Source organism: Nymphalis io, chromosome Z (genome assembly GCF_905147045.1).
Source record: "Nymphalis io chromosome Z, ilAglIoxx1.1, whole genome shotgun sequence".
In the NCBI taxonomy this organism is placed as follows: domain Eukaryota; kingdom Metazoa; phylum Arthropoda; class Insecta; order Lepidoptera; family Nymphalidae; genus Nymphalis; species Nymphalis io.
Window position 1 is genome coordinate 16456938 of NC_065918.1, and position 20227 is coordinate 16477164.

Consider the following 20227-nt stretch of genomic DNA (forward strand, 5'->3'; position numbering starts at 1 on the left):
ACTAAATCGACTTACCCCACCGAGTAAGTCCTTAGTATCTGCGCTCACCTTGCTACCAGCAATAATACGAGGTCCGCCCGCGCCCCGCTCAAACAGAACCACATCTCGGTATCCTCATTTCGTATGCAATTTTATTCATTATTTGTAATGTACTTCAATGGAATAGCTACCCTATATAGTCAAATCACTTTTAGCGTTTACCGTAGGACGTATGTAGATCGACGCTTTCAGTATATTTAGTATGTCTTTGAGACGTTATTAACGCCTAACGTTCGGAAACTCATTTGCCTAAAGCAAATATCGTTGGTCCCTTTTTTTTATTTTCAAATGCGATCCTTTTAAGATGCCGAGCTTTATCTCGATCTGTCGTTGAAGTAATACCGTGTCTATACAGTGTGGCCAGATGCGTGATATTAAAAAGAGATCAAAGACTTTCGTTAAAATCATTGAATAATAATTGTGTGAGTAATGACGACAATACGTCATCTGCGAGCTCATATAGATATTAATAATAATATTTATTTATAGTTGAATTTTTATTGAGTTTATATAGGATGAGGGCAAAATAATTTGTTCAAAATTTGTTCCCAAAGTTTGTTCAAAAGGAACGCTTTTACAACGATATCGAAATTATCTGTTCTCATTTGATATAATTTTTTGTTTAACGTTATATGATATGTGTCAAGATGGTCCAATGGTTAGATCCAAGTGAGTCTAAGCCAAAGACTGTAGGTTATAAGGTAGGTAGGACTGTAGGAAGACCCTTTTTATGTTATTAATTTATGTGTTTTTTGAATTCCTTGTTGGTCTAGCGGCAAACTTATGAGACAATTATGATAGTTTTTCTAAATAGCAACTCCAAATATGGAAGTCGGTTTGTTTACACGTGGCGTGGAAAGCACATAGTACTGTTGTTTCGTGCTTAAACTATTTCCGGTCGTAGGATTTGCAGTCTCATATGGTTATTAAAGTAATAGAAGACAGCGCATTTGTATTCGACTATACCCTTATCCACTATAAAATGTCCTGTGCAGTTAGCTAGTATACCTTGAGAAAGTTCACCGTGGCCGAAAATAGGTCAGGTGTACATCAAAAATAAATATATATTTACTCGTATGTACATAGCTTGAATAATGTATTTAATTTAATTACAACAAAAAAAAGCAAGATTAGACTGATAAAGATCAGTACTATAACTAAATAACGGGCTCAAATACGGGCATGTACCTATCACTTAGTTTTTATATACTTAATTGCGTTTACACGATTTTGTTCATTTGTTCCCGTATAGCTTATAATGTTTTTACAAATAAATCACTCTCAGCTTTAATAAAACTGCAAATAATTCGATTTTGATATAAAGCATATGCTAATTTACATGATCGAAAATGTTTAGTTTTTAATGTAAGTAGGTACTACATAAAAAATCGGTTTTTAATTTTTTAAGCATACGAAATATTGGTTTATGTAATGTATCATAAAACGAATGTAAACATGTACATTGTCAATATGATTTTAGCGATAACTGTAACATATAAACATATATGTTACAAAATATATTGGTTGAATTTTGCTCAATATCCTCTCCTTATAATATTTTTTCAAAATATTTTGACGAGCCGGTTGGCGTGGTTGTTGGATGCTTGCCTTTCACGCCGATGGTTGTGGGTTCGATTCCCACCCAGGACAGACATTTGTGTGCACGAATATGTCTGTTTGTCCTGAGTCTGGGTGTAATTATCTATATAAGTATGTATTTACAAAAGAAAAATAGTATATGTAGTATATCAGTTGTCTGGTTTCCATAGTACAAGCTCTGTACAAGCTTAATTTGGGATCAGATGGCCGTGTGTCAAAAATGTCCCAGGATATTATTATTATTATAATAATCAGCTGATTAAATCAAATATTAAGAGACTCGTATGTTATTGTTAGCGAATTCGAAAGCTATTAAGGCAATTAGAAAAAATCAATCCGTTCATAGATTTAAACGAGATAAAGGCTGTAGGTAACAATTTACTATTTAACATTTATGCCCCGTGACATGAACACGATCAAAAACAGTGAAACACATTATTATTGCATTTAATGTGCGTCCGTATTTACCAGGATTACCAACATATCAACGCAAATAAATTTTTTACATCGAAAGAAAAGGCGAACGCTAAGTGATATGAGATTAAAAAATTTATATATTCCAAAATCATGAATTAAATTAATCCGATAATTATTGAGGTTATTTCGATGTTTTTATATTATTATCGATTATAATGTTGCTACAGAAAACTGGTAAATGTACTGCGAGATAACGTACGAACTTTTTTTTTTTAATTGTAACCATAATTATGATATTTCTTTAATTTTACATGGTAATTTCATTTTGTTTTTTCTTGTATTTAATATTTCTATAAGAGGTAATGCGCATGCTTCTTGGTTGCAATGCCACCACATACATTTCGAGATTTTTATAAGCTGTTTAGTTGTTTTTTTATCGTTTGTTTTTTCACTGGTTAGGTATTCATTACAGCAAGATTTAAAAAAAACTGTCAAAGAATATCTGTGTTCTAAAAATTATTATTAATTAATAAAATAAATAAAATTATTGTATTATTACGACTTTATTATTAATTATGACTTTATTAAATTTTTTTTATAATTAATAAGTTACCATTGTAAGCAAACAATTTTGAAAAAAAAAACATCCAAATTTCTTACGCCGTTTCTTCTCGGGACTGAGGTGCTTCGTCCCAAGTCGGTTGATTTTTGCACATCAACGAGAAAGTTTACGAATGCTTATATGTTGAATAATTTTTTTTATTTGAATTTTTTTGTTGAATACGAAATCATCATATTTTTTACATGTTCAAGTAAAATAGCTAAGATATATATTTAAGTAACATTAAAAAAATCGTAAACATCGAAATGAGAAAAAATAATTTATATTATGTTTTAGAATCAAACAATATTGTACATTTATAGTTTTTTCCATTTTTCTAGTCTCCAATTCAAATTTGTCTAATTAAATATCAAAACATCCTGATTACGAGAAGATGAATACCAAGATTTAGATTACGCCATATTATTATTTATATAATTTCATTTATATAACTTGCCTGAAAATTCAAACTCCACACTTTATATATATATTTATATATATATAAAGTGTGGAGTCATCGCAGATGTATATATATATGTATATACATGTGCGATGTAGTAAGTAGTAACCAATCCCTACATTGCTTATGTGGCATTAATATTGATGCTAATGCGCTTTTTTTTAATTAGCAGTAGAATATCTGATGAGTGGGTGGTACCTACCTAGACGGACTTGCACAAAACTCTACCACCATATTAATACAACACATTTAATACATAATACAATAATAAGGTTGCTTTCAAAATGACATGATTTTATTACTTAGTTATATACTATCGAGAAATTTAAAATCATATTTAAGTATTACAATCATTTATAATAAAATATTCAGATGAAAGATTATTTATTTTACAATACATTGGGTACAACAAGTAAATAATAGTCTGTTATCAATATAATATATAATTATTTAAATAAAAAAAATAAATTTTAATGAGTACCAGTAGCATAAAAAAATTACAAAATAAACATATACATATATACAATATAATGGACTTTTTGTAAATCTTATTTTAATTTGATAAATACTGAAATAGCAATTAAAAGTTTTATCAATATTAACAACAGCTAGGTAAAGTGCCTATAAATGTCACACTGCTGAGCTAAGGCTCCTCTTCTTTTTTAAGGAGAAGGTTTGGAGTTTATACCACCACGCTGCTCCAATGCGGGTCGGTGGGATATACATGTGGCAGAATTTCATTGCACTTAGACACATGCAGGTTTCCTTGTAACAGGTATACCTACCTATATATATTTAAGTATAAAAAAAATCAATTAAGTACTATTACCTTATTTATTGAAAACTTAAAGAATTTATTTACATAACAACAACACGACAAGAGAGATACACACATATTAGAGACTTATTCACATTGAACTGTGGATTCCTATAAAGCCAAAAGCTATTAAGGTAATATAAATCATTTTTGTTAATATGATGTATCTATATATATTAATTACGACTTTCATTTTTAATTTGAACATATAATATCTTTTTTATTTAAAAACTGATATAATAAGCCTATCATATTGTTAAGTAACATATAAATATGTATATTTGGATAAGCAGTGAAGACACTGGCTCAATCCAGGGCGAGCACCACTGAAAATTCATGCTTTGTTTGTGTATATAATTCACCTCGTGCTCGGCGGTGAAAGAAAACACCGTGAGGGAACCGACATGTGACAAATAAAAATCTGCCACATGTGTATCCACCAACCCACATTACAGCAGCGTGGTGGAATAAGCTCCAAACCATCTCAAATAGAGCCTAAGTAGTGGGATATATACAGACTGTTACTTTACTTAGCAAAGATAAGTCTTTCAAAATATTATAATTGTAACTGATCTTCAGACACGTAAGCCAACCATGGAATCTATATATGTACTCATATAGATTCCATGGCTGACGGTGCGCTGATGGTATAAGTAGCTACATTTCAATCAGTGCCAGTGTCGATGGGGTAACCTCTTACCATTAGGTGGCCTACACACTCAACTGCCTTCCTAAAATAAATTAAAACACATTACATTCGAAAAAGATATAAAAGCAAATGAAATTTAACGAGGTCTTTTAAATCCAATTTATTTAAAATTGCTTACAATTTCTTTAATTTAATTAGCGATCTCTTCATTACCAAAATCAAGAAAACTAGAAAACCGTAATCTGATAACAATTAATTGTAAACAGTGATTTTATATTTATTTATGAAATATTTTTATCCGTCTACTTTGAATTTTCAGCATTAACAGAATCACGTATAAAGTTTTTTTTTATTAATAGAAGAAAAAGATAAAACATAAACAATTTAGTATACGTAATTTTAAATTTTAAATGTTTCAATACAATCAAATTAATTATTATAAATTAGCTAATGTCACTTTCTTTACGTCATTCCTATGACGATACCTCTCTGCCTATCAAATTATTATTTGTAATTAATTATATTTAAATTTTAATTAAAAACAATTTGAACTTATTCTGCGATTTATTTGCAAAATTGAATATACATTGCCTCACGAAATAGTTACTGACCAAATGTAGAATGTGATTACACTTAAAATTCGAATTTTAAATACCCACACTAATAACTACTTATTTTAAAAAAGCTATGCGCATGCGTCGGAATAAATTTTGCTACATCTTTGCCTGCCCACAAATTTTGATAAATATAAGATCCTAATTCTTGTCTTATTCATTGTATCGACAAAGTCAACCTCTTTGGCCGAATAATTAACTGTATTTACAATGTTAATTAAAAAAAAAAACAATTTAGTATTCGTACTATTATTAAACTTTAGGATGTTTCAAGTCAATCAAATTAATAAATCATTTAGTTTAGCAATTTCGATACGAGCCGCCTTAATTACCTACGTTTGATTTCAAATCGATATTGAAGACCAAAATAACCATAATGAATTAAATGAGCATAATGTATTTATGCTCTGTTCATTGCGCTTAATCCAATCGGAATCAATTAATTCAATCTAAAACTTCAATAGCTGCAGCGCTTACAGATAAAAACCCGTTGAAATTTATAATATTACAGCTTATATTTTGTGTATTATTTTAAAAATATTAGTGTCATCGCTTTGTTGACTATTCAAAAGAGAATGTAAATAATATTTCATAAACCAACATAAAATAACTTTTTTTTTGTTATAAATTCAATGTAATTGCAAGGTAAGTTATGTATTACATTTTGTTATATGTTTTCTCACTGTTAAGACGTATAAGTGTTTTGAGTATAGTTAATTTTTAATTAAAATTCGATGGTTTGTTAAGGCTGAAAGTAAGAAATGTAAGGAACGTGCGACGTTGGCGTTAGCTGCGCGTCGAGTGAGCCGGTAGAGCCGCGCGCCGCGCTATCCAATTGGTCGTTCGGCGCGGCCCGCCCAAGGGAGGGGGCCACGCACACAAACAAAGTGCTCACCTAAGATAATTTATTTTATGTTATACCGTTTGAATATTTTATATTTGTGTGAGTTTTTTGCGTTCAGTGTGAAATATTCGCGCGATAAGAAAGAAGAGGGGAACAGATCGATCGGGTACGTTGCGCTTTTTATTTCGACACTCAGTTGCCTTATTGTACGAGTTTAATTGTAGTGCATCTTCGGTTAGGTTCTAGTAAAGCTTCGTAGTTGACACCCTGTTTATAGTATAATTCGCTCGAGGCTCTTAGCAGCTGACACTCTCTCGACTTTGTATAGTCTGTGTAATAAATAATGTTGATCTTATTCAGTCTATTTAATGGGAACATAAATAATATCAACATATTCATTAATATTTAAACTCGGACAAAAAACTTTGACAGTCATCATATATTTAGTTTTTAATCGTATTTCACTTACTTAAAACATTTAGTATTCAATTTACAAATTGCTAACTTGTTAAAGAATACTGACGATGTATAAGGCTTTAACAAAAAAAGTTTCATTTCAATAAATTTCAATACTTAACCATTATAATTTTAAATACCATTCAATTGAGACAAAACGTAAAACAAAATGCTGTAGGTATAGCATGTCGATACAGTTACTTCACTACAATGTTATACAACTATTGAAATCTATTACTTAAAAATATTCGAATGATATTTTATATATAAATATAGAAATCAATTTATTTTCTTGTTTATAGAAAATGTTTTGAGGGCGAATAAAAAATACAACGCATGTCGTGGAACAAAAATCGAATATCAAAAGGGTAGTTAGTAGCATTTAAATATAACGGCGTACGCAATACAGATACAGTCGGGACGAACACACTGGGAGACCGTTTAATGCTGTCACCGCTAACACGCTTCAACCAGTAGAGCGACCCCAGTAATATAACCTATCGAGTACACAACAGACCACAACAACTGACTCCACGAGCATCGTATAGCTATCCTAGTTCAACGTTATTGGAAAATAAAAATTACAAATGTCGTGGTTACCTTTAATGACATGCAAAGCTATCATTAAGTCGACTACGGCGAAGGCGCTCGTCGTGCGCGTCGTCACTGTTAATTATCACAATATATAAGTATAAAATGAAATAAAAGGGACCGCTCCATACCGACACCGGCGTAAAAAATACGAGAAAAGAAAGAGAAGCTTTTAAAAAAGAAAGGAGTGCATCTACCCCCACCTCCGGTGCCCCCACCGAGCGGGGCCGCCCCTGCGGCGGGCGCCACCCATCGCACCGCAAAAATCGAGAGCGTCGGCTGCGGCGCGGGGTCAAACGGCGACGCGAGCGTGAAAAGAAGGAGCGGTGTGCGAGCAGCGACCGACGCACACAGACGCGAGTGTGCGTGTGCGCGCCGAGAGGGACGGCCGAGGCGAGAGAGGGACGGCGGCGCCAATTACTATCACCTGGCGGGCAGCTACCGCATTACCCACTGCCGCCGCGCGCGCGACCACGCGCCGCTCAGCACGCGGTCGCTCCGGAACGCTCCGTGTCGGTCCGCGGCCATCCGCCGGCTCCGGCTGCGATTCGATCGATTCTCTCGACGCTTGCACCCCGTCCTCGCGTCATGCACCGGACTCGCCCCGGACTAGTGCCCGCGAATATGAAACTGTGAAGTGAGTGCGGACTGTGACGAGAACTTTACGTGTTTATTCAAGTTCAACGATCAATTTTTAAAAGTGAAAAATGACGTCTCAATTCGCCTTTCGAGGATCTCCTCCGAATCAGGTAAATATCTTTCGTGTTTTATTTGCTTATTGTATTGTATAATAATTAATATTGTAAAGATTTGCAGAGCGATTTTTTTTTCTGAAAAATTTGAAGCTTTATTTTGATGATGTGTACAGTTATTTGTTGACAAATTATATATGACGGTATGCTCACGTAGCTCTCCATTCAGTAAAAATCGGGTTTTATTGGCAATTTTCCAAGACTATTAAAACCCTATTATTGGGTGTTTATGCTAGCCGCCAAATTGCAATAAGAGAAAAATTCTCCCGTGCCGTTTTATTTCTTTTTACGCTCAAAACCTTTTAGATTTTTTTTCCTTTAATTATCGGGACGGGAATAAATTCGTTGAATAATATGTTGACAAATGAATACGTAGAGTCGGACTGATGAGTAGTTTAAGTATAAAGTTGGTTGTTTTATTCTAGTAAGTAAATTAACATGTGTTGCGGAGACGAGGCGTACACAATCAGTGTCAGACTGATTTGATTACAAATGTTGGGACTTAATCAACTCCACATAATGTTCCATCCACCAGGATTCTCTTTGAACAATTCGCTTTACACAACACTTACAAACACTCATCTAACATATAATACATTCAATATTATATATTTATGGATACTTAAGAACATTAATTTAACAGTTTTTTTTTAATCTGTATACCTATTTTTTGTATTTTAATTATTTTATAAAACAGGTCTGATATTATAAATATATTAATTGTGCTTAAATAGTTTATATATATTTATTTTTATTTTTTTTTTTCTTTTATTACAATACGATAATAAAATTTTATAATTTTCTTATCGTGATATGTTACAATGCCAATTTACAGTTTTATAATATTTGTTGTGAATCAATCATTTAAAGTTGCTTTTTATTGATCGTTTCGTATATGTTTATATGTTTTTTAAAATTATAATAAACTGAAACACAAAAAGGTTTAGCTAAGAATATATTTTTATTATTATTAAACATAATTTGTACTGAGCACATAAATAATCTTACATATTTTTATGCGATATTTTTTTTTACATTAAGTGAGGTCTTATGCCATTTTTAAATAATTACCCGTTGAAATGAGTAGCGTATGCTATTTTTAATATAACAAAAAAAATATATATTACCGGAATTGATATGTAATAAATTATTCCTAAATATTTCTTTCATTCCGCATGGAGCAGCGTGGTGGTATGAGCCCAAACCTCAAAAGGAGAGGCTTTAGCCCATCAGTGGGACATTAAGAGGCTGTTACTTTGCTTATTTCTTTATATCTTTATATTTATTCTTTAGTATGATTTATTTTTCTCCATCATGTTAATGCTCTAAAATTATGGAAGATTCATATTTTTAACATTAAATTTTGACACATTAAGAATCACAAATCGTAACAATAAACTTATGTATTTCATTTACAAATCGAACTTTCCATACAAATGTAATACTTTTATAAAAAATACATTTACACATATCTATATACAGTAAAAATAAGACAAATTTCTACCATGACCGGTAAAATGGCGTATGTTTCTATAAATTATATAATATAAATATACTTTATCAAATAGACTTGTAAAAGCACTTAATAATTGCCATTTCATAACATTCATTAGACGTGAACCTACCACCGGTTCAAAACATAGGATCAAACGAGAGTAACTGGCTAGAAACTCGATAGTTACTAATTAATACGGATTATAATCGATATATACACGTATTGTAAAAATTATAAAAGTTCTATTTTAGTAAAGTATAATTATATAAATGCTTAATGACTTTTACTTAACTTAAAAATAACTTAATTTTTTTTTTTTTCTGAATTAAGATAGTCATTCAAATACATAATTAACGCATCAGTAAATCTCTTACAAACATATAATAAATACAGATAAAAAATAAAAAGAAAATAATACATAAAATAACATTATAAAAATGTGTTATAAAATGAAGCGGTTGAGGCTTGAGACTCGATCATTATCTCAACCTTTTTAAAACGATTTAAGGACTATTAATATATATATTACGACAAGGATGCTTATGATCAAGTCTGTCTAAAATTTATGCGAACAATTCTCTGTTTTAGATGTAATTAAAGCGAATAATTTTCTAGCAAAATTTTATATAAAGAAACAAATAATAATTTATCTTTATAGAAATTTATATATTATAACTTGTAACGTCAAGTATAATAATTAAACTGTATCTTTTTACTATTTATCATAAATGTAGAGTCATAAGGGCTCTATGATATAGTAAATAAATCATACGCTACACTGGACATAAACAAAAATGCAAAAAATGTTTGTATTAGTATAAAAAGATATTGTAGTTAAAGTCCTTTTTTCAATATATAATTTATCCACTTACGACGTTTTATTATAATCCGTTTTGCCGTAATTTTTTAACATAATAACTCACAAACTTTTATACTAACATATACCGTAAATATAGAGTCATATATGATAGAGCCATAGAGTACATATGAGTTTGTACACCTTTTTATAATTTAAGCAATAGCTAACGAGTAATTAAGGCCATTATATTATCCTTATAACCGTCTCAATATTAAATATAAATACAATTAAAAAGTGTTACGAAGCTTTTCTTCATATATCATTTTAATGGTGATATTACTGGATACACGTTTATTGTTAATTACTCGTGTATTTTGTACGTTAAAATAATAAACAACTATTGAACGAATCGTTTTTTTTTATTATTATTAAGTTGTTATTTGTAAGCAAAGGCATTATTATATTCGTTTCTATTATACTAATGTTGCCCTCTAAATTAATTAATATGAAAGCTTAATATAATAATTTATACTGCTTACTTTTACATTATTTTTACTAATTCATTTAATTTAAATTATTATTAGATATTTATTTGTATAATTCATATAAATATGTATGAAAAAAAATCATAAAGACCCCGTAAAGGACAAAAGTAGTTTAATTTACAGCACATTAAGGTAAAGACACGAATATGACATGAAATTCAATTCATTTAAAAAAAAAAATACGATCAAGCGTATCTATAGTAAAACTAATTTGAAAATGGAAGCCAATCTTTAACTGTCAAAATTAATATTAAAATATCTCGAAACAAGTTAGCGCTTCTTTTAGATTTGACAAGAATTGATATATTAAAAATAAATCATTATTTATCCACTCTTATCTTTATAACTTTTATACCAAATTTCGGAACCATAAAATCCTTTTTAGAACGTTTATAGCTTTAACTATTCGAATGCTTAATTAGCTGATACGAATCCGCCGAAAACTAATAAGTACATGGGCAAACATAATTTTTTTATTCATTAACAGTTTTGTGTATGTTTGTTCGTTTGTTCGTTGTTTTTATAACTTTATCTGGATTTAAAATATTATCGGGTTATATTTTGATTAGCATTCTCGATGAACTTTCCACATGAATTATATCGAAAATATATTATTAGCAAGTGTATCCATCGCTGCCAACGTAATTGATATAATATAACAAAGTTTTATAAAACATAAAACTGTCATGTGTTACAACTTTTGAAAGCAAAATGATAATATGTTAATATTTTGATATCTTCCTTATCAATGCTCATTTTAGAGCCTAACGAAACAACAATAGCTTGCATGTTATAAGTTTTGAATAAGTCAATTATTTTGTTTGTTTATAACATTTGCTGTTTATGTAGAATAGTTTTTTGTTGACACTCTCCGGATATTTCAACGATTAAGTCATACAGGACACGAGAACACAACAAATTAATAATCGACGAAGGATATAAAAAGGTAATAAAACCATTCATTTCAAGTCAATAGATTCCGAGTAATACTTCAAAAGCAAAGAACTTCTTTATATCAGGAGTAGCGCATACTTGCGAAGGTATTCCGCGCAAGCGACTTTTGTTGTCGTATAAATCTACAACAATTTTCTTGTCTCAACCCATTAAAAGAGTTTTTTTTTCGAATCGAGCTCTGTAATTGTGCAGGGTTTGCATAAAAGGAATATAATTAATATACTAGACTTAATTTGGTCTCAAGTAAGCAGTTGGTTTTTATACTATTACACCGGACACACAAAGGAGCCGCGGTATAAGCCTCTGTCGAAGTAATTTACCGACTTGTCGAAAGGCCAGCGCAGACATCAGTCAAAACACATGTATTTTTTACACAATAACACATATACAAATATATGTATGTTTATTTATAAAATGAATACTTTTTAATGGATTCATAGCAACGACAAATTTTGAAAAAAGAATAAATATTCGATGTGATAATACAAGATATAAAAAGCAATAGAAATAAAATTCAATAACTCGATTGCTTTTACAATAATTTAAAACTTTATATTATAAAATACAGATTATTTAAAAAATATTTTCATTACGCATTTAAGCACTTATAATAATAAACATATATATATATATATATATATATATATATATATATATATATATATATATATATATATATATATATGTCAAATTAATAAAAACCGATATCTTAGGTTGCAATGAATGAGAACAAAACATACGTCACACCTTTTCCTCGTTTGTAGCATTAACGTTACCGGCCTTGACACAACAAAATTTGAAATTGGAACGAAATAACTAAAACGTTATAGTTACATAATAAATTTAGAAGAACATTCTATTTGTCATTACCATTCTAAATATAAGTTCCTCAAATTGTAAACGTGTGTGCTGCCTGCAAATCAGACGTGACAGAAGTTAAACTTTATGATGAATTTCACGCAAATAGAAGCGTTATTCTCAATATATACTGAAACATCACTCTCATTACACTCAAAGAAGTTTCACTTCGATAATTTAAGTTGCACTTTGAACTGAAACAGTTCTTGTTTATACATTTCACATTTGTTGACATTGTGTACGGTAGCAAGTCTCGTCTACAGTCTACACCGCCTTCGTACTCACAGTTTTTGCTTCATATATTTAGCCTATTTGTCGCCGCTGTATTGGACAACGGAACCGAGCTGTGACGTAAGTGGGTTCATTATTTAAAGATCACTCTATCTCTGAGTGCAATCCGTCAATAATATATTAAACACAGTCAAGTTTATTTGCTGTGTGATAGCGGTTTATTAAATTTCGCGGTTGTCATATTAATAACGGAGTTATCTCAGATTTTGCCATATTGGAACGTTGAATGGTAAGTTAATAAAGATAAAATTATGGTGTAGGGGGCCGCGTGCGTGGTGCGCTGTCTAGTTACGCTATCTTCACGATAAGGGGCCCGGGCGAGGGCTCTCGTTCGGAGGGATTATCCTCATTATTTCTTATTTTCGAGCTTCACTCCAACAATTACCTAATGTCGTCACGTTGTGCGGTCAGTCTTATTTCGTCTAGCGTCTAAATGCGCTTAAGCCAGCGATAAAAGCACTCGCACTCAATTATAGAGCCTTTTTTAATTTGTAGTCCACCACACGAGCGTGAGCAACGAGATGTTCTTTTATTGTTCTTCTCATACGCTCGAGAGTAAGGTAGCTTAATGTACCATCTAAGAGCTTTTATTGCCATACAATTCGTTAGCAGCGTTCACTCGTGTGACGTATATTTAATATTTACAACATGTGTTGCATTAACTTAGACAAATATTAAACATAATTTAGTAACGTTAAATAATTTCGTTATAAATAACGTTTCACTTACCTGTAATCTTTGTAAAATAACGGGATAATATAAAGAATTAACGATAGAGCGTTACGTTTTTACGATGTAATTAGTAACGTCGAGCCGTAAGTAATTCGACCCTAAACTAATTAAACATGATTTTCGTTAGGTTATATAAAAAAAAAAAACTTCCTCAAAACGCTTGATATATTGTCCACAGGTATTGAATGACGGTATCGTTATATTCGGATACGTGTAACATGCGTGATTATTGAGCCTGAACTCGATGTAGTCTCGATATATTTAGCGTTATAATTTTGTCACGATATTAAACAAAAGGCACAATGAAAATTGATACGAAATATGTTATAAAGACTTTTTTTTTTTATTTAAAGGCTCTGGATAGAAGGCTATTTATATGTCCTAATTAAACGTATCGTAAAATTGGATTAAACTGGTTTAATGTGGATTTGCATTGATCTAATTTTCATATATAAAATACATGAAAATAACATATATAAAAAAAATAAAATAAAAATATATTTAACGAACATTCACAGTAACTAACGTAAAACAAAAAGGTTTATTTTTAACATACAAAAAGCTGAAGAGATATAATTTTAATCTTTAGATCGTTGAATTAACTAAGGACACATAAAAAATATACACACATACGTACATACATTTAATAATTTACCTTTTAGATAACTCAATGACGGACACCATAATTTTTCCTATCTCTAACGCTTCCGTTTTCGATGAGACTCTACAAAAAATATCACTTAACTTTTGGATATTTTAAGCTGATAAAAATAATATGTTATAGCACTCATCACCTGGTAAAGGGGGCCAATTGAATTATTTTATTACGAGTTAGGGTAATTACTTGTAGCAGTATATCTTAAGCTTGATTAAAAAACATATTATAATTGTTTAATTATCAGTCCCAATCTAAAAACATGGATCCAGTTGAATTTAAATAATAAGTTTACTATCTACGTAATTTTAAATTATTTTTAGATAAATATTTATATATGTTACACTACGAGTGCAAGAAAAGAAAAATGCTAACGTTTTATTGTCAACACGCGTTATTGATAAAAATCTATCGTTACCTTAAATTATTAAAATAAAGGAATCAATGATCCATAACAGTTGAGTCCCACGAGTTAATTTTATTCGATCAAATGATGCATTGAAAGCGACTTGAAATGTATAAAGAGGCTTCAATCAAAAATGTATTCAAAAATAACTAGTTTTTTTTGTTGATTAATGTATTCTGTTGAAACCGATTCGATCAGTCTGAACTTGTGATGGAAATTCGAAATTCGAAAATAAGTAAAATAATGACAAGTGACGTTGAATGCAATAATAATAATTAATGTATGCTACTATTAATATTTCCCATCAACACATTGGTTTTGAAAATTTCACTTTTGAAGTCGATATTGAATTACGAACAGCTTCCAAAATAGGTACTTTTTTCAATATAGAAGTTTTGTATATTATTCTAAAAACGAATATTGTTTAAACTAATATTCCAAAACTAAAATATTATACGTTTAATAAAATTATTGATATAGACTGACAAGTGACATTCGATGGTATTATTGTAATTATTAATATTATAAATAAGAAGGTTGTATGTGTAATACCAAACTTATTGTTCATCTGCTGTCTCATTCTAAAACATTTATGTTAGATAAGGAAGTAAATACAGCTGATAGTTTCAAGAACTTATTGGCTATAAAAATAAATCAAAGTACTCAGCTTTGGTATGCAATAACTGCAACGATATTAAATGTTGAATTAACCACAGCTCATGGAACATATAAAAAATTCTATCTAAATATTATATACATAGATGGTATTTTTTTCTCATTACACGCTTGAGACGAAGTTATACAAGTAACTACACATAAAGAAATAAATTTCGCTCATTATCTATATTACGTAAAATATGAATTTGTTTTTTAAAAAAATATAGTTCACGGCTAAAGTCGATCGGTCTAGTGCATACCACTTTTGCAATTGTATTTATTCTATGTCGTTCACGGTACGTTTTTATTTAAACACCAATTAAGAACAAGAATGGGTTGTAAATTTTTATGCTGCCTACGCTTTAAGAGGACTCAGAATTTGATGGTGTTTAAAGCGACTTTAGACCTTATGGCGTTAATAATAAGTGAGTTTGAATGTCGTTAATGTATAATTGTGTCGTACTCTCAAAATAAACCGTAGGTATTGAATTTTGTTTTGATACGATTCTTGTTCTATGGCTATTAATTTGCTTCACTGTATTATTGTACTTTGTAATTATCATTAACTGCCCACACTTAGCCTGAGTTTTATATACATTTTAACATAAAGAACTATTTACAATGCAATAGCATATCGATGTGTCCGTGAAAACATTTCACATAAACCGTATTAACAGATATTGATCTCATTTTTCAAAGACGAAAGATAAAATTATCATAAGTTGCCAATATAACCAGTTAAACTAATAAGTTAATTTTATGTTCGAGATAAGAAAGTAGACCAGAAAATTGATGATGATCCTAAATGCTCTCATCTGTGACGTCCTCATCAAGTTTTGGCTACCGTTTAATCTTAAGGAAGCAAATCTAGGAACCAAATATATTCATAATTCGAAAGCAAGACAATCCCACACGACCGGATTGAGATCAGGCGCTGTTGCAACTGTTTTACGTTCCAAGGTACGAGAACATCGCAACCTTACAATCAACTAAACCAGATAAAAATTAAGAGACCCTACATTACACTATATTGCTAATAAGCATTGGCTAGGGAAAATAGATTTTATCGCCTTGGTAACCCGTTATAATATTTGCCCCTTGCCATGTTACACTGGCTCACTCACCCTTCGAACCGGAACAAGCCATACAAAGTATTCTTGTTGTGCGTTACAGCGAACTAGGTATTAATACAACAAAGTTGTAAACAAACATAACTATTTGCATGAATATTTTTTTTTCGAACGCAAAAATCCTTTACAAGAGACGGTTTAAAAGTCAACAGATACAAATCATAGTGTAATTAAGCTCAAATGATTGATAAATTACAATGCAATCTCCCCTTCGCTATCACACTAACCAAATATCAACTGGAATTATCGTTTCACGGGAATATCAATCTTACGTCATTGTGATACGCTCTAAAATCGTTAGTTTACTAAACAAGAGGGTAGAAATCCCAACGTTACCTAATGTCTACATTAAACAGCATCGGAGTTTCATGGAGGCATTCATTGTTTCCTAACTGAATTGTTATTTTTATTTATTACGCTTTTATTATTAAATTTTGGCCAAACATCGCTTTTGACACAGCCACGGATAAAGGTCTTCGGATAATTTATTATGTATATAACAGTTGTTATATGATGTTTCTTTTGAAAAGATTTATTCGAGTAAAACCTATTTTGTAATGATAAAAGTGTATTTACACATGGTGACCATTTTTAAGGGTATATTCGCGGACACTTGTACTTATTTATTGTAATATTTGGCTACCATTATTATGAAAAAAAAATACAATTTTTAATTTAAGAATTAGAGTTTGTCTGTATTACTTCGATACATACGGTGTTTAAGCCAATTCAACATATTTATAGTTGTATATGTAATTCTACTAATAAAATAGGACATTATTAAAATACAAGGCAGAGCTTGTGTGTCTTTATGTATGTCAGGGAAAAACGTATCGTGAAAATTTACTGGGATAAATTTATATATGTTTGTAGAAAACAACACCTAAACATTGCTTTTGAATTAGGAACTCTACCAAAGCTCCAAGTTCAATATAATTTCATGAATTGATGCGTAACGAAATTACAGACAAACACTGTATGACATCATGATCAAATCAACCCGAGAAATAATCGACATGTAACAATTCCCTGTAAATAGAGGCGTTTCTAAACAAAACTCAAGTGAATCCAGGGCAATAACCAAGTCCGTAATAAGCCATCAAAAATCCTTCATTCCCAGCCGTCTTGACCTCTTTTTCTCACGCACAATTTAACTTTTAGTGTTTGCCATTCAACGGTTCTGAAAAAAAAAGGAATTGTAATTAAGTAAACGTACCTTCCATTGTTCTGTACGTGAGGCTTATATTTTTTATTGTTATTATGTATAAATATAAATGGATTAATTTAAAAGTTCCTTTCTCCTTAGAAATTAATATTTGCTAATTACAATTATAATTAGTTTTTATAAAATTATATTCCCAGTAAACACAGCGATATTCATGAATAAACAATTATATAAATTACACATTAACATGATAATAAAAAGGATATTGTTCTAAAAAACCTATTGCTATTTGCATTAGCGTTGTACAAAATTGTTTTACAAGCTCCACACATGCGATAACAGTGTTCGAGCAATTTGAATAATTAGATTCTAATGTTAAAACGATTACAGTATATCATCGATATATTTCAATCCCTTTCGAAAGTAACGTATCGAGAAGAATCGCATATTTTGTCGTTAACGGAATGGTATTAACGTTAACTCGATATCGAATATCGATTACGATAATGGTCCGTGAACAGGATCTCGGCTACCCCTAATCTGATAGGCTTTCGGAGAATCTTAAATTAATTTCTCCGAAATGAAGCGTGTGTGTAAGATTAACCGTGTCTCGTTACATCGACGAATTGCGGCGATTTTGGCGCGGGCGCAACCGGATTTGTGCAAGTGTGCCCGCTCTACACAAAACGTTCGGGTCCGCAATGCAATTATAACATTTGCGCCGTTAACATAGATTATATTTTGGTATGGGTTTTATTTCGAATTATAAATAGGTACTTAATTTTTTAGCACTCCATACTCGTGTTATTTTGTTGTTTTTATATATATCTTTAGAGTATACGTTCTAGACTTTATAAGTTATGTTGTACTATTTTAGTTATTAATTAATAGAGAATTTATATCGAAATGCTTTCACAATTTTGATACGATGATATAATTATTCGAACGAACAATCAGAATAAAAAAAAACAATACTTTCTTATAAATTGGTTAACTGAAAAGTTTAAAGTGGAGAAATGTCATGATGTCGTTTGCGAGAAGATAACTCGCCGGAGTTATCAGAGTTATTATTAGGAGACGTTCGAAATCCATAGATCTTTCGCCGCTCGAGATGCACAATCACCATCGAAATGGAGTCGACGGACAGTATTATGTGTACTAAAATACACGTGTTTGACAATTAGTGGTGTTGTTTCGCCCACGAGCCCGCGACGTCGACACAGTCATCGAATCATCGCGACAGCCGCGTTCACTTCATCTATACATAACATTGCGTACACAGAGCGCAATTTATGTTAATGTCGTGCGCGATAATATATTAATTTCGTATTAATTTTAACAAACTAAATAGCACCTAATTTAATATGATTTACAGGTAGTATAGATAAGATTCCAAACGATATACTTCATATCGAATTACATCAACTCCTGCATTTTGTATTGCCGCTTACAATCAAAGGAGGATAGCGAAGATTCAGACGATATGATAACTTCAAAAGAAATTTAATTAGCCGATTATTGTCCTACTATTACGTGGTGCCTTCAGAGCTGTATCGCCGCTTTGATGAATCTCAGATTATATATCAATCGATAAAATTGAATCTAAAATATACTAGATAACGGTTTTGTTTTAACGATATTTTATCAAATAACATTGCTTACAAGTGCGGTGGATTAAATCGCCGCTTTTGTTACTTGATCGAGTATATATATTTGATAGTATAAAGTGCCATTCCGGACCAACCAAACACATTCGATTATTTATATTACGATTAAAGCGACGGAACCTGAGAGCTAACGAAAAAGGCATTGCGAATATCCATAACGAATCGCTGCGATTGTATAGAACGTATGTTATTGGCCTTATTGCGTTTGGAATTTGCGGTTATTTTAGTAATAGTGGTCGATTAGTAGGTAACGACAGGGAGCGATAAAGTCTTGGAAATCGCACGGGATGTTTTGAATCGGTAACGCTTTAATGACGGTCATATTCGATGATTCAATATTCGCTAGTTTACATTCGGACATGTGTACGTAACATTGTTTTATTGTATTGTTCAATTCCGTGAGGTTATCAAAGTAAAAAATAGCCATACATGAATACAAACGATTTATTATTACTTATAACAGTACGTTAGTTTAGATGACATCAATTCTCTATCGATATCGAAACTTGCTAGAACGAGCTGTAATCGAAATTCGTAACTTTTTTAGACTAAATTTTATGCAATTTAAACTAACTTTTATATATATGTATATATCGTAATTAACTTAATATATAACAAAGAAAAATATGTGTCACTCATATTCGTAATTGGAATCATATAAAATATTCAAACAAGATTCTTATTTACTTTTTTTAAATCAGATCTATTACAATAAATATAATACAGATAAAGTGTGGTCGATATTTTTTTTTAAATTGAGAACAAATTTAAAAAAAGAACAATATAAAATACGTTGACGTTAAAGCAGGTTTCAATACCATTTGGGCTATTATTAATTTAATATTTAAACTGTACCTATCCGTCATTGAAGCATTTGCTTTATAATATTCACAGTAAAAATAGCCACAGCTTCGGGAATATCAGACGGAGTTTTTTCTCACATTGCACTAGCCTTTATGAAATTGGTTGGATATGATCATTTAATTTTATTTCATTTTATTTCCCGAGGTGTGACATCACCATTGGATCCACAG

At 30.8% G+C, this 20227-nt stretch overlaps 1 protein-coding gene across 2 annotated transcripts in view; it reads left to right on the forward strand.

Annotated features, from left to right (window-relative positions):
* Positions 1 to 7405: 7405 nt before the first annotated feature.
* The window catches only part of LOC126780508 (homeobox protein caupolican), a 65198-nt gene continuing 52376 nt past the window's right edge, over positions 7406 to 20227 (forward strand). For both annotated transcript variants that reach the window (XM_050505064.1, XM_050505065.1), the window contains exon 1: positions 7406 to 7836. In XM_050505064.1, coding sequence (XP_050361021.1) covers positions 7795 to 7836 — 42 coding nt within the window. In that variant the 5' untranslated portion in view covers positions 7406 to 7794. The remainder of the gene's footprint in view (positions 7837 to 20227) is intronic.